Genomic DNA, 13,941 nt, shown 5'->3' with positions numbered 1-13,941 from the left:
TCCATCACGTGTTTGCTGGATGTGTATTTAGGAGCCTGTTGTGTGTGACTGAACTGGTTGCACAGAGCAGCAGCAGCAGATTTTGTGTTTGTTTTCATGGGTTCGCTGTTGCTAGGCAAAGTTAAGCCCCTGACCAATTAGCCCTTCTCTTGAGACGTCCGCTCTTCTGCAGCTGTGTGTTCAGGAAAGTTACACACTAACATGCACTTGGGTCATAAACGATCACACCTTGAAGTCTGCAAACAAACTCACTTGTGCCGTTGACTCAAACAAAAGGATGGCTTGTAGTTTCATTCTCATGCCTGAAAGATAGAGGGGGATAGAGAGAGAGACAGATGATGTCATATTTTTGTACTATTGTGTCATCATAGTCCCAGTGCATTAAAGGGATGGTTAGCCAAAAAATGAAAACATCCTCACCATTTACTTCAGTGGGTCTAAACGTTCAAGAATTTCTTTCTTCTACCCATCTGATTTTGCAACCAGTGTAAATTTTAATCCCTTACCCCAACCTCAGAACCATTTAATTACAGTGTTGGTAGGATAATCTGATGGCCCTACTGAAAAAAAACAGCTTAAACCAGCCTAGACTGGTTGGCTGGTTTTAGCAGGTAGACCTGGTTTAGAGGGGTTCTGGCCATTTCCAGTCTGGTTTTCAGCCATTTCCAGCCTGGTCTTTGCTGGTCAGGCTGGGAGATGACCAGCTAAAACCAGCTTGACAAGCCTTGCCAGGCTGGGAGCCCAGCCAAAACCAGCTATGTCCAGCTTAAACCAGGTTGGTCAAGCTGGTTTTAGCTGGATGTAGCTTTTCATTTTCCAGCCTGACCAGCTAAGACCAGGTTGGAAATAACTGGAAACCAGTCTGCCCTACTAAAAAAACTGCTTAAACCAGCCTAGGCTGGTTGGCTGGTTTTAGCTGGTAGACCAGGCTGGTTTTAGAGGGGTTTTGGCAATTTCCAGGCTGGTTTCCAGCCATTTCCAGCCTGCTCTTAGCTGGTCAGGCTAGGAGATGACCAGCTTAAACCAGCTTGACCAGCCTAGCCAGGTTGGGAGCCCAGCCAAAACCAGCTATGTCCAGCTTAAACCAGGCTGGTCAAGCTGGTTTTAGCTGGTCATTTTCCAGCCTGACCAGCTAAGACCAGGCTGGAAATGGCTGGAAACCAGTATGGAAATGGCCAAAACCCCTCTAAAACCAGCCTGGTTGACCAGCTAAAACCAGCCAACCAGCCTGGTTTAAGCTGGATTTTTCAGCAGGGTGGAAATGGCCAAAACCCCTCTAAAACCAGGCTGGTCAACCAGATAAAACCAGTCAACCAGCCTAGTCTGGTTTATGCTGCATTTTTCAGTAGGGGGGTAGAATAAAATGTCAGGATACCGGTGGTCAGCTCCAACTTCCTTCAACACGACTGCTTGGTAGTTACTAGTATACCAAAATAGAGCTTGATTGGCTGGATCAGGTGTTTCTGATTGGGCTTGGAACTAAACTTTGCTGGACACTGGCCCTCCAGGACTGATTTTGGGTACTCTTGGTTTATAAGAAAGTATCTGGTGCATAGGAAGAGGAAAGAGTGTGTTTCCTAAACCACATATCAGTTTAAAAATGGTTAAAAAATCGCATTGCCACTCATTAATGGATTCAGAAAGCATTCATTAATTAATTTTTCTCTTTCTCTTAGGGGGGAAGAAGTGGTCACTGAGGGCAAGCACCTGCGAATGGGCTCAATGAGCATGCCGGCCCCTGCGGAGCACATGTCCCCTCACCAGCACCAGCACCCCTGTAACCCGGGCTTCAGCGTCCGCTCCCAGTCCCTGCACTCGGTGGGAGGGTTGGAAGAGGAGGGAAGCCCCACATCCCGTAAGCAGCCCCCACCCAAACCCCGGCGGGACCCCAGCACAAAACTCAGCATCTCCTCTGAAGCGGTGGACATCAGTCCCACTTACTGTAAAGGCGATGAATCAGAGAGGTGTGATGGTAAGTGCCTCTTTAATCCAAACTTCACCTACACAGTTCCTGCTCCACTGATTCTGCAGTGTAGCTGTTGTTCAATCATTGGTTAAGATGACCCCTGGCTATTCTCTTATGTAAAAGCAAACACACCTGTGTCAACAATGCGGAGAGTAGGCTACCATCATTTTGAATAGTCAAATCACGTTGGCTCACAGCTTGTCTGAGTGCAAACAAGATTGTAATATGTTATGTTTTAAAGGCTATGGTTTGTGTTTCAATGCTAGAGGTTGCTGCAGGCTCACTTGTTTATTCTGCTAGATAGTATATCTAAAATTCATTCTTAAAGGAACACAAATTACTCATTTTAAAAGTTAAACATAGTTAAACAGATTGGTTTTACTAGTTTTAAATCCATTCAGCCAATCGATCTCTGGGTCTGGCACTTTTAGCTTAGCTTAGCATAGATCATTAAATCAGATTAGACTATTAGCATCTCGCTCAAGAATAAACAAAGTGATACTTAGTTACTCCTACAGCCATTTATTAGTGGGGGTAAAATAAAGCTTTCTGAACCAATGAACCGCTCAACTCAATGGACCCTTCGCTGAGCCCCGCCCTCCTTAGTTATTGTTGCTACGCCTAACAAGCTTTCGTGCCTGGCATGGCCTTTTCAATGTTTGTGTGCCGGTTTCAGACATTGCCAGGGATATAATGTCATTTTTGGCGAACAGGTGAGATATCAGAGAAAGCCAGACAAAAAAAGACTGCAGTATGCATTACAGGGGTATATTCACCACATAATAGGCAACCGATTAAAGAATAAATCAACCAAAATTGAAGCTAGCTTAGCCTAGCCGCCTCTTATGCTAACCATTCAACAGCTTAACTCATGCTCAGCAGGAGAGGTGACGTTTAAAAATAATCTAATAATAACAAATGAAACCGTGATTTTTCTATTTTTAGCCAAAAAGCCTGATAGATTAATAGTTGTGCAATGAAATATAGCCTTACTAACCGACGAGGAAACACGCATGACAGTGCTTTTACATAGTTCATTCATAGAAAGAACAGCCAGAAAGGGGAAACTGATGGATTTGTGCTGAATATTAGCATCATTGACCCATAACAATGTACAGTAGGTTACCTATTACTGTCAGCCTGTTTGTGTGCTCTTTATTAATGACTAAAAAACAGCTGCGGATAAAGTATATTGATCGAAGCGGCTCAGTTTGTGATCATATCTCGGTTTTGTTATGTCAAATATTCGTAGCTTGAAATAGGTGGAAATATGAAGTTCAGTAAAGTTAGCGACAGATTCGCAGTTTCGTATTTTCCAGATCAATAACTCATGTCATTATGACCTATTCCCTATTAGTATGACAATGTTACTAGCGTTATGGCGAAGGCTTAAACGGAGCATTACTCAAAATATCAAGCGAAAAAAAGGAATAAGACAGACAGTTGTAAAACATAACCATCTTTGTGCTTTTGTAGAAAACACAGTTTAGATCTGTTTAGGGTAAGAGGTGTGTGAGTTATTGCCGATTGTCTATCACTGAATGTGTCAGGAATATCAAAACAAAACCAACCTAGCTCCGCTCCTTTAGCACCCCTCACACAGCTTGATCCACGCTAGCATTTCTCCTCTTGGGTTTTAGGTTTTGAAAAGGGAAAAAATTCCACCATCCCGTCCAAACGTTAAGGACACCGGGTATCAGATTTGCACTATCCACATGCACTCACTCGAAAGCTTGACAGAGCCCCTGCGCGTAGCTACTGTTGCTAAGCCACGATTGGTGGAAGGCGGTTTTTGGGCGTGGCTTAGCGAAGGGTCAATTGTATCGTAAAAATGGTTCGTTACTCGAAGCTTTTCAAATCAGAACTCGATGAGGACCTCTTCTGGTTAAAATGTGGGAAAGCACTGTGTTGCAAAAATGTCAAATGTCACAACTGACCAACTCATCCAACTCATTCATGTAGTAATACAACAATAGTAATATAAACAAATGTTAAGGTAAACATGAGGTTTGTTACATCACAGCACCGATGACTGTGGTAAAATCCAGGGTATTCAAACATTTTTTCATTTACCGTATTCCAACTGTTCCTTCACCCAGCCACTCGTTCCAAGTGGGGATCAAACCGACGATTGCTGCATGGGAGGCGAATGCTCTAAAGAGGAGGCTTTTGCAATAGTATCTGGATGCAGTCTTTATGATGCAAGCTGAGATTACATCACTCAGCGATGCAATGTCAGACACAATGCACTCAAATGTAGCGAGTGACGTCACTGTGATGGCTAGGGTTAGGGGTGGGGTTAGGTGAGTCCACTAAAAAGCATTGGATGCAGCCCAGATTGCACTGCACCAGGTCTGCATCCAGACCCCTCTCAGCTTTTGGGCTGCACTCGCCAGCTGGCCTCTGTTACACACTATACTACTATATGCTGTGGCCTTCTTTAAAAATAGTTGTAAATAATCTGCTAATACTCTTTAGTATGGTTCAAAAGTTTCCTAATAATATCAAGTGATTATTAGGCAAAACTGAGAGTATAATTCCTACAGTTCCATGTCAATTATCGAAACTATTTGGTCATTTTTGAGTGACATGCTAATAGTCTAATCTGATTTAATGATCTATGCTAAGCTAAGCTAAATGCTAATTCATTCAATTTCCTTCAGCTTAGTCCCTTTTTTATCAGGGATTGCAATAGCAGAATGAACCGCCAACTTATTCAGCATATGTTTCACACAGCAGATGCTCATCCAGCTGCAACCCAGTACTGGGAAACACCCATACACACTCGTTCACACACACTCTTATACACTACGGCCAATTTAGTTTATTCAATTTACCTGTACCACGTGTCTTTGGACTGTGAGGGAAACCGGAGCCCCCGAAGGGAAATTCACGCCAACGCGGGGAGAACATGCAAACTCCACACAGAAATGCCAACTGACGGGCTCGAATCAGTGGCCTTCTTGCTGTGAGGCGATCATGCTACCCACTGCGCCACTGTGACCCCCTGTTATAAGTGATTATTACGCCAAAATGATAGTACAGTTCCTACAGTTCCATGTCACGTTTTAGTTATTTTTGAGCGAGATGCTAATGGTCTAATTTGATTTAAGGATCTATGCTTAGCTAAGCTAAAAATGCTAATTCATTCATTTTCCTTCAGATTAGTCCCTTTATTTATCAGGGATCGCAATAGCAGAATGAACCGCCAACTTATTCAGCATATGTTTCACACAGCGGATGCTTATCCAGCTGCAACCCAGTACTGGAAAACACCCATACACACTCGTTCACACACACACTCTCATACACAACGGCCAATTTAGTTTATTCAATTCACCTATACCACATGTCTTTGGACTGTGGGGGAAACCGGAGCACCCAGAGGAAATTCACGCCAACGCGGGGAGAACATGCAAACTCCACACAGAAATGCCAACTGACGGGCTCGAATCAGTGGCCTGTAATAAGTGATCATTACGCCAAAATGAGAGTATAGTTCCTACAGCTCCATATCACTATTTTTGAGCGAGATGCTAATGGTCTAATCTGATTCAATGATCTATGCTAAGCTAAGCTAAAAATGCTAATTTTCCTGCATACACATTTAAAACTTATTGGGTCAAAATTAAATCTAGGATGGAAGCAAATGTTGCTGAAGGAGCTTCACCCTGTCATGCATCTGTATAAGAGGTCAAACTCCTGCTGCAGAAAACAACATTGAATCACAAATAAATTCAGAAAAGTGGATGTTGAGCCAGTTTCTGTCCACATGCATGAACATGTTCCAGATAGCATATGTAATGTGTGTAGTGTATGCAAAATAGCATTCTGGTGTTAATGTGTAGACTTGTAGATATAAAAATAAATCAGTTTTTAAAACTCTGATTATTTACAAAGTAAATGAAGTATGTCAAAGACGAGTATAACATTGAAAGACGAGTGCTGCACAACAACTATGAAGTCAGTAGACGTTTTGCAGTCCTGAAATATGCGGTAAGAGTTGCTATTTGCCAGAATTTGAAGGTATCACAGTGTGCACGACGCAGATCTTCCTCAACACCACGGCAACCAGCCCACAGAAACAGAGGCCTCCTGCTGCTCCACCAATCCAGACATCAGACATCAGCCTCCGCCAATCGTCAGCGAGGCGACAGGAAGTTAGAGTGCAGCAACAACCAACGAGGAGCGATATAGCAGCCAGCTTAACAGAGCTTGAGCCAGTGAGCGCAAAGGAGTGGGGGATGTCCCTCATTCAGAGGACAGTTGTGGGGGGTGGGGTGGGGGTGTTGGGGGGGAGGGACCAGGCAGTGCAGAATTCATTCAGGAGGAGCGATTGACCTAGATTTAGTTCCCCTGGAGGAGAGTGGGCAAGCGTAAACACATCCACTCGTAGGGAGGGGAGAGGCAGAGGGAGCAGGGCACGTTCAGAGGCACTGAAACAGACCTCAACATCCACCAGTGCTGAATTTCACAGAATTAACACATGTAATTTCTTTTTTTTTTTTTTGCTTCTGCCATGCGCAAAAGGATTCTCTGACTCATAGAGGTGAAAAAAGAAAACATGAAAAATGACTTTAATCTTGGTGCAACACAGTTTCACACTTTCCTCTCTTTACACACACACACACCCTGGCTTATGAGAAAATGCTCTTTTGATATAATAAATATATTCCCAGCACTGAAATTGAGCCGTTTTATCGCTTTAAATCTCAAAGAAGAGCTGGAATAGTATTGTTTGTGTGTGAAAGATTACTATCTATATTCATGTGTGTCACTTGTGAGGAATTGCCCAGATTATATTCGCCTATGTGTTTAAGTAGGTACATTTCATCTTTTCTTGCATGTCATATAAATGTATAGGTATATACATGTATGGTGATTAGTGGTGGAAAGACTACTAAAAAACCATACTTATAGTTGAAGTCAGAATTATTAGCCCCCCTGAATTATCAGCGGAACTGTTTATTTTCCCCCCAATTTCTGTTTATCGGAGAGAAGAACTCATTTCTAAACATGATAGTTTTAATAACTCATCTCTAATAACTAATTTATTTAATCTTTGTCATGATGACAGTACATAATATTTGACTAGACATTTTTGAAGACACTTCTATACAGCTTAAAGTGACATTTAAAGGCTTAACTAGGTTAATTGGGTTAACTATGCAGGTTAGGGTAATTAGGCAAGTTATTGTGTAATGATGGTGTAATGATGGACTTTAAAATGTTTTTAAAAAAATTGAAAACTGCTTTTATTCTAGCCGAAATAAAACAAATAAGACTTTTTCTAGAAGGAAAAATATTATCAGATATACTGTGAAAATTTCCTTGCTCTGTTAAACATCATTTAGCAAATATTTACAAAAGAAAAAAAATTCAATGGGGGGCTAATAATTCTGATTTCAACTGTAAGTAAATACACCATTACTTGCCTAAAAATGTAGTGCAAGTAGGGTAAAAGTATCTGATGTAAATATTACGCAAAGTATGAGCCCTTTCAAAAGTACTCAAGAGTAGAGAGTAGTGAGTATTACGCTGTAAAAAGCTGATGCGTTTACATGAAATTTGTGGATGTGTGTAAACGTAACATTCTGTAGTGCATTTAGTTATTGCCCAGCAGGCACACAATGCCATAAGATGTTAATAGTAGGTAAGACTTAGGTCTTGATTTAAAATTAAATGTCAAGACAGCATCTATGGACAATGTTATTTTGACCTCTAATAACGTTGTCAAATTATGTTACTATTTAGTTTATTTTAGGTTGTGTTAAAATCCAAAATCAACGTCGAGCCAACTTCTTATACCATCGTCATATTGATGTCAGATACTGACATTTATTCGTCAGGTATGGCAACTAAAATCCAACGTCTGATAAACGTCATATTAGTAATGCCCACACAACATCAAGCTGTAACATTATTAGATGTTGATATTTGGTTGATTTTAGGCTGGACGTCAGACATTGACGTCAGCCTGTTGTTGGGTTCTGATGTCAACCCGATTTTTATTGACAAACAAAATGCAACGTCCCCACGACGTTGGTGTACAACATCAATCTAACGTCATGTTGACGTTCTGTACCTGCAGGGTGTTTAAGGCCATTTTGGTCATCATAGAGTAAACATCCGCCATCTTCTCATCAGTGACATGCATCTAAACAGTCTCTGGGTCAGTGCGTGTAAAGATTTTGGACATCTCGCACACTTTTAATGCTTCAAAACAGTTTGCTGCAATTATAAATCATCCATGTCTTGAGGTAGTTTATTATGATGCGATTTACCTTCTATGTGAGATTTGGTTGGACAGGAATCACAGGACTGATTTTTAAACCCCACAGACAAGAAAAAAAAGTAGTGACTGCGAGATAAAGGAAAGTAGTGAAGTAAAAGTATGAATACTAAAAAATACACATTTTTAAAACTACTCAATAAATCACAATTTCTCAGAAAAACCACTCAATTACAGTAGTTGGAGTATTTGTAATTTGTTGTGTTATGCCTCGTTTCAACTGACTGGTACAGTACGGTACGGTTCGGGTCGGTACGGGTCACCTTTATCAGGCTTGCGTTTCCACCACAAAGGGCAGCCTTTTGGTGGGTGTGGTGTATGACAATGTTTAAGCTGACGTCATGCGCGCTCGAATAAATGTCTACAGTAAAGCTGTACGGGTCGTTTCAGGTTGCTAAAACATTTTTGCTTGTGTTTTGCCTGGCTTCTCCTTTTTTCCGAGTTTCACTCTCGCTTCACTTTCGCGCTTGTCCTTTTTTTCTGAATGGATCAGATGACGGAGACACTTCAATAATCACACACACGTTATTATCATCAGCTCAAGAAGTTCGTTATATCAAATATAGAAGTGATTGCGAGCTCCCGGAAGAAAGCGAATACCGCTCGCACTTTTAGACGGGCTCGTAAAGCAACAGGACACGGCAGATTTTTCTTCTTGGCTTTGTGTCTGTTCATCCAGACGACGACAAGGTTTGTTTGTTCATCCATGGCTCGTTATTATATTCCATGTAGTATTTCCGTGTAATGTCTCGGCTTTGTATTTTAAAAAACATGGCGGTTCCTTTGTTTACGTTTTGTGTAGCTCCACGAGCTCGTGACATATCTCTCACCAATCAACGTTCAGCTGCACATGTAGCTCCACCTTTTGGTACCCTTTCTCCCGTTTGGTACCCTTTCGAAAGGGTGCCGAAAAAGTGGTATGGTACGATTTGGTTGCGCTTTTTGACAGTGGAAACGGCCATAAAAGCATACCGAACCGTACCGTACCACTCAGTGAAAATGGGCCATTACACCACTGATGGTGATTAAGTGCTGGTGAAGCAAGGCCATCTGGCATCTGAATAATTGAACATTAATTAATTACCCTGTTGTTTGCAAATGACTCAAACTCTCTGCAGCTATGCTGTTTATTTATCTTTTCCTTCATATCTTCCCTCAGGAACACAAGGTTGCAGTGAGGACTGCAGGAAAGTTCCCCCACCGAAACCTAAGAGGAATCCCAACACACAACTGAGCACTTCCTTCGATGAATCTTACATCCGCAGTAATGGTTCAAAAGGTTCGACCACAATGCTTTTCTCAAGAGATGGCCAAACGCCTTCTCCTCAGCCACAGGACTTGGATGAACCTGTCTACATTGAGATGTCAGGGAATGTGGGCCAGGAAGCCACCCCTCGAACTGAGGAGGATGAGCCAGGCGAGGCTGTCTATGAAGAGATGAAGTATCCTGCACTTGACGAGTATGACTCGCGTTGGGATCTTGTGAACTGTCGATCGCTGTGCGTCACACCTTGCCCAAGTGAATCTGAAATCTATACCCCTCTGAGCCGTTGTACCACCCCTAGAGGAGTGCCCCTCTGTGATATCCCTGCCCCTTTCCCTAACCTGCTGTCTCACAGGCCCCCTTTACTGGTTTTCCCTCCAGCCCCAGCTCAGTGTTCTCCCAACTCGGACGAGTCCCCGCTTACCCCGCTTGACGTAGCAAAGCTTCCTATGTTTGAGAATGGCTCTTTTGGCAAGTCCCCAACGTCATCTTCTTTGGAACCCTCCGGCTCGGCCTCGACGTCGCACATGAGGCGTGCTGAAAGGGAGCTAACAGCAACTCCTACAATAACAGCATCTGGGCGCTCGTCCGCACCACCATTGCCCTGTGCCCTCTATAAAAGTTCCTCCTCTTCATACAGTTACCAGCGCAGCCACTCGGCCTGCCCCTCACCAGTCAGTATGGGCCGCTGCCTGACGCCCCTCAGCCTCATGCGCTCACCACCTATTGATGGACCATTTTCTGCATCAGGCCTTCCTCGCAGCGCCTCCGCCACACCTCACGGAAAGGCGTCTCCACCGCAGGACGCAGGCTCAGGGGGACGCCACCATGGCTCCATGCAGAACGTCTCAGTGGCTCGCTCACGGACGCCCACCAGCCCATTGGATGAACTCACCAACCTCTTCACCACTGGCAGGAACATGTTGAAGAAGAATACCAGTGGCAGAAAGAGCAAGGAACCAGGAGAAAGTGAGTCCTGATGATCTGTTTCTTAGATTGTTCATATCCATTCACTAATTGTTCACCTTCAAACCATAGGGTAGATGCACACAGACTTTTAATTTTCAGTCAGTCAGCCCAAGCGCTTCTGGTGAACTGCTGCGCCATTACAAAATCGCAACTTTAAGATCTGATTTCTTTAAAAAACAGTGATGTTCACTGTCTGATTGATATACGATATAAAATGGGTCTTAGACCAGACAAAAAGCACTTCATTCAATTCCATTTCTTCATGGCATATCTTTAAAATACAACAATTTATTCTACTCCAGTATTTTCAATGGAGTTTCTGCACTGATGTCGCTTAAGTTTCCACTGTCTTTCATATCGTTATACAATTGAACAACTAAATGAATGCTTAAGTCTGTTTAACTGATTGTAGTTAACTACGTTACAACATCGATGCTGTAAAAGGAACCTTATGAAATTGAAAATAGTTACATAAACCTTTCACCGGAAGTTTATCATTGGCTGAAAAACACAAGCTGTGCATATAGCCCATTACCCAGGAGTAACATAGAAAGGTTGTTACGTATGTGCAAAAAGCTAATTAAAATAGAGCTGCAAGCAGCAGTTTTCGGTATTCAAGAACTCTATGTCAGGGTTGTGGATGGGAAATGGGGGAAAAAGGAGCGAGGACTCAAATGCAGGGAAATGGGAATTGATTAAATAATAAAAATAAAATGCAAAATAAACTACCCGAGGGGGAAAACATTAACAAAACAAATACATACACAAACAAACTTCACTGGGCTGGCTGGTAAGGAACAGGACTGGAAACATGACAGGACAAGGGTTCAAACAACAACATGTGATGACGAACTGGCACAGGACAGCAAATGTGAGGGGTTTATAAACTGTAGAAAATGAACACACAAACAGGTGAACACAATTAACTAATAATGGGTTAACAAGGAGGGTGGGACAAGACAATAGACGGGAGAGCGCATGACACAGAGAGACAACACAAGCCATGCACTCACATAAAACAGGACAAGAACATGCAGCCAATGAGAGAACTCATTAACCGCATGTTTATGACAAGACAAGCACAACACTGAAGCACACGACAAAAGCACGTGACCACAATGTAAACACAGAGCCACGTGCTTTGACAAGAGATGCAAGACACGAGCACACCTTACCATGCGCTTACACATAAGCAACGCGCATGCTTCATCTCAGCGCCAACCAAAACTGAAACCAACTAGACAGAGGCGCCGAGAATAAAGCAGCGTGATGCTGACAGAACAAACACAAACACTAGTACAAGAGCGCGCGCGTCTGAGGGACGCAGAGCACGCACGGCCACATCAAGCGGCAGTGCGCACACTCTGCGTACACCCACGACGGCGCGCGCGCACACAGAGACAGAAACAGGACCAGACATGGGTAGTGTCAGAGCTCTGCCACCAAAACAAGAATTTACAAGACCAGAGTGGCAGAACCCTGACACTCTAACCCTCTGGTGTGTACGATCACACCGGTGTGATTAGATCATTTATTGTATGATGTCATCATAAGTACTAGCAAAACAGCATTGTAAAAATGCTGTAAACATTTTGTTTTTAAAAAATGATGTCTAAGAATGCTGCTATAATAATCATTTTACACAATATTAAATGTGCATCATTGACATCAGATACTGTAAATACTCACTGTTTACTAGAAAGTTTACTCTATTCTTCTACCAGTTAAACAGCTGCTTACTTGCATGTAATTTGGGGTTGATGAACAAACAGGTTGCAAATCCAGCAGCTCTGATCTCTCAACTAACATGGTGGCACCCATCACCTGTTATACAAGTATATGATCATTATTAAGCTTTTTAAATGACAAAAGTACATGTGCTTATCCAGATTTCACAACATAACTAGGATGTCTGTCGAACTTAATTGTTATGTGTTGCCATGGAAACTTTGAAGCAATGCGTTCTAAATAACCTTCACATTAAAAAACAGGGGGGGTCAGTGGGAATATTTAGAATTTACGTGTGAAAGATTAAGGCTTTTATACATATGCCTAAAATATATTATTATGACCTTGTTTGGTCTTATGTTAATTATTGACCTAGAAATATCTAGACAACTGCATTTTAGTGGTTTAATCAAGATTAAATTAAACACCTAGGACAAGATTGCTTAATTACTAAGGCCGTTTGGACATAGTGCCTGTATTCCCTATCCAAACTGTTTCCTCAAACTGAGTTCATGTACATTCTGAGTTTGGTAATGAAATTTCACTCTGTTCAAGAGTTGTTTGACAGATTTGACAATATCTGTACAACAGATATTTCGGTACAAGTGGCCCTACTCGCTTCAAACGCTTTGTGAAGCTATTGTAAAATAGTAATGTTGTTTTTTGAGCACTTTTAATAATCAGACTCCAAAGAATCCATCTACACTGCTTTGGCTCCGATCAGGCAAAATAAATAAATAAAAAATAAAATAGTTTTGCTCAAATGTCAGCTCATAGACTTGGAATAAGCTTGGAAATGCTTCAGATACATCCGCGTATCTGTCCTTGCGCTTGGTGAACAGCTTTGCAGAGTGTCGAACTGATGATAGAACTTGACAATTTTGAAAATATACAACATCTGCATGGAAACACCAGCATTTCCAAATTAAAACAGGCCAGACATAACTGACACAATACCTATAGGTTTTGCAGCGAAAAACACAATAGTGTAAACATCTTAATTTGTGGTCACACTAGAGTTTAATCATGGAAAATCCTGTCGTACAGCGCTGTGAAAAGGGGCGGGATAAAATGAGGTGATTAGAAATCGATAAAGATGTTTTATGGAATTGCCCCATATTTTTATTTGATGTACAGAGAGGTCAGTTTTGGATCTTCTATTGGTCTCATGCAATCACATGATGCCATTTTGCAGGTCAGAGTTCACCAATGTCAAAATTTGGAATGTAGCAATGTGCGAAACTTTTCGCACAAGCTTGCATTTTCAGTCTCTAGCATTTGCATGCTTAGAAATGAAAGTCTATGGGGCAAAAATTGCAGCGTGACCTTGACTTTAGTTATTGCTTTTTACCTTCTGCAGCATCTCTCAACGAACGTCAATAAGGCCTTGACATCAGTTCATCCCATTAAAGCAATTACCCACTGCACTTTAATCATCTGCATTTCATCCAATGTGATCTAGTCTAAGCCTAAAATTAATTTTTAATGAAAGTGGGTCCCAGAGTGAATTCATCTGAAAACGACACCCTTGCATTTTTTGTGCGTACAGCCAATCTGTATATTAGGGATGGGCAATACCACAATTTTTAAATTTGATACGATACCGATACTTTTTGTTAAAATTTTTATGATACCGAAATCGATACCACTTATTATTAAAAATATAAATATATATTTTTTCAAAATAATATTAATAAAAAAAATCATTACGTGTAAATAAAT

At 41.7% G+C, this 13,941-nt stretch overlaps 1 protein-coding gene across 4 annotated transcripts in view; it reads left to right on the top strand.

Annotated features, from left to right (window-relative positions):
• The window catches only part of nyap2b (neuronal tyrosine-phosphorylated phosphoinositide-3-kinase adaptor 2b), a 65,425-nt gene that overhangs the window by 34,189 nt on the left and 17,295 nt on the right, over window positions 1–13,941 (top strand). For all 4 annotated transcript variants that reach the window (XR_015478179.1, XM_087240381.1, XM_087240380.1 and 1 more), the window contains 2 exons: window positions 1,677–1,972; window positions 9,418–10,491. Coding sequence is in view for 3 of the 4 variants with exons in the window: in XM_087240381.1 (XP_087096507.1) it covers window positions 1,677–1,972; window positions 9,418–10,491 (1,370 nt within the window). In the remaining variant the exon portion in view is untranslated. The remainder of the gene's footprint in view (window positions 1–1,676; window positions 1,973–9,417; window positions 10,492–13,941) is intronic.

The sequence above is a fragment of the Danio rerio genome, chromosome 2 (genome assembly GCF_052040795.2).
Source record: "Danio rerio strain M-AB ecotype USA chromosome 2, GRCz13ab, whole genome shotgun sequence".
Classification (NCBI taxonomy): Eukaryota; Metazoa; Chordata; class Actinopteri; order Cypriniformes; family Danionidae; genus Danio; species Danio rerio.
This window is presented reverse-complemented; position numbering and strand designations above follow the sequence as displayed.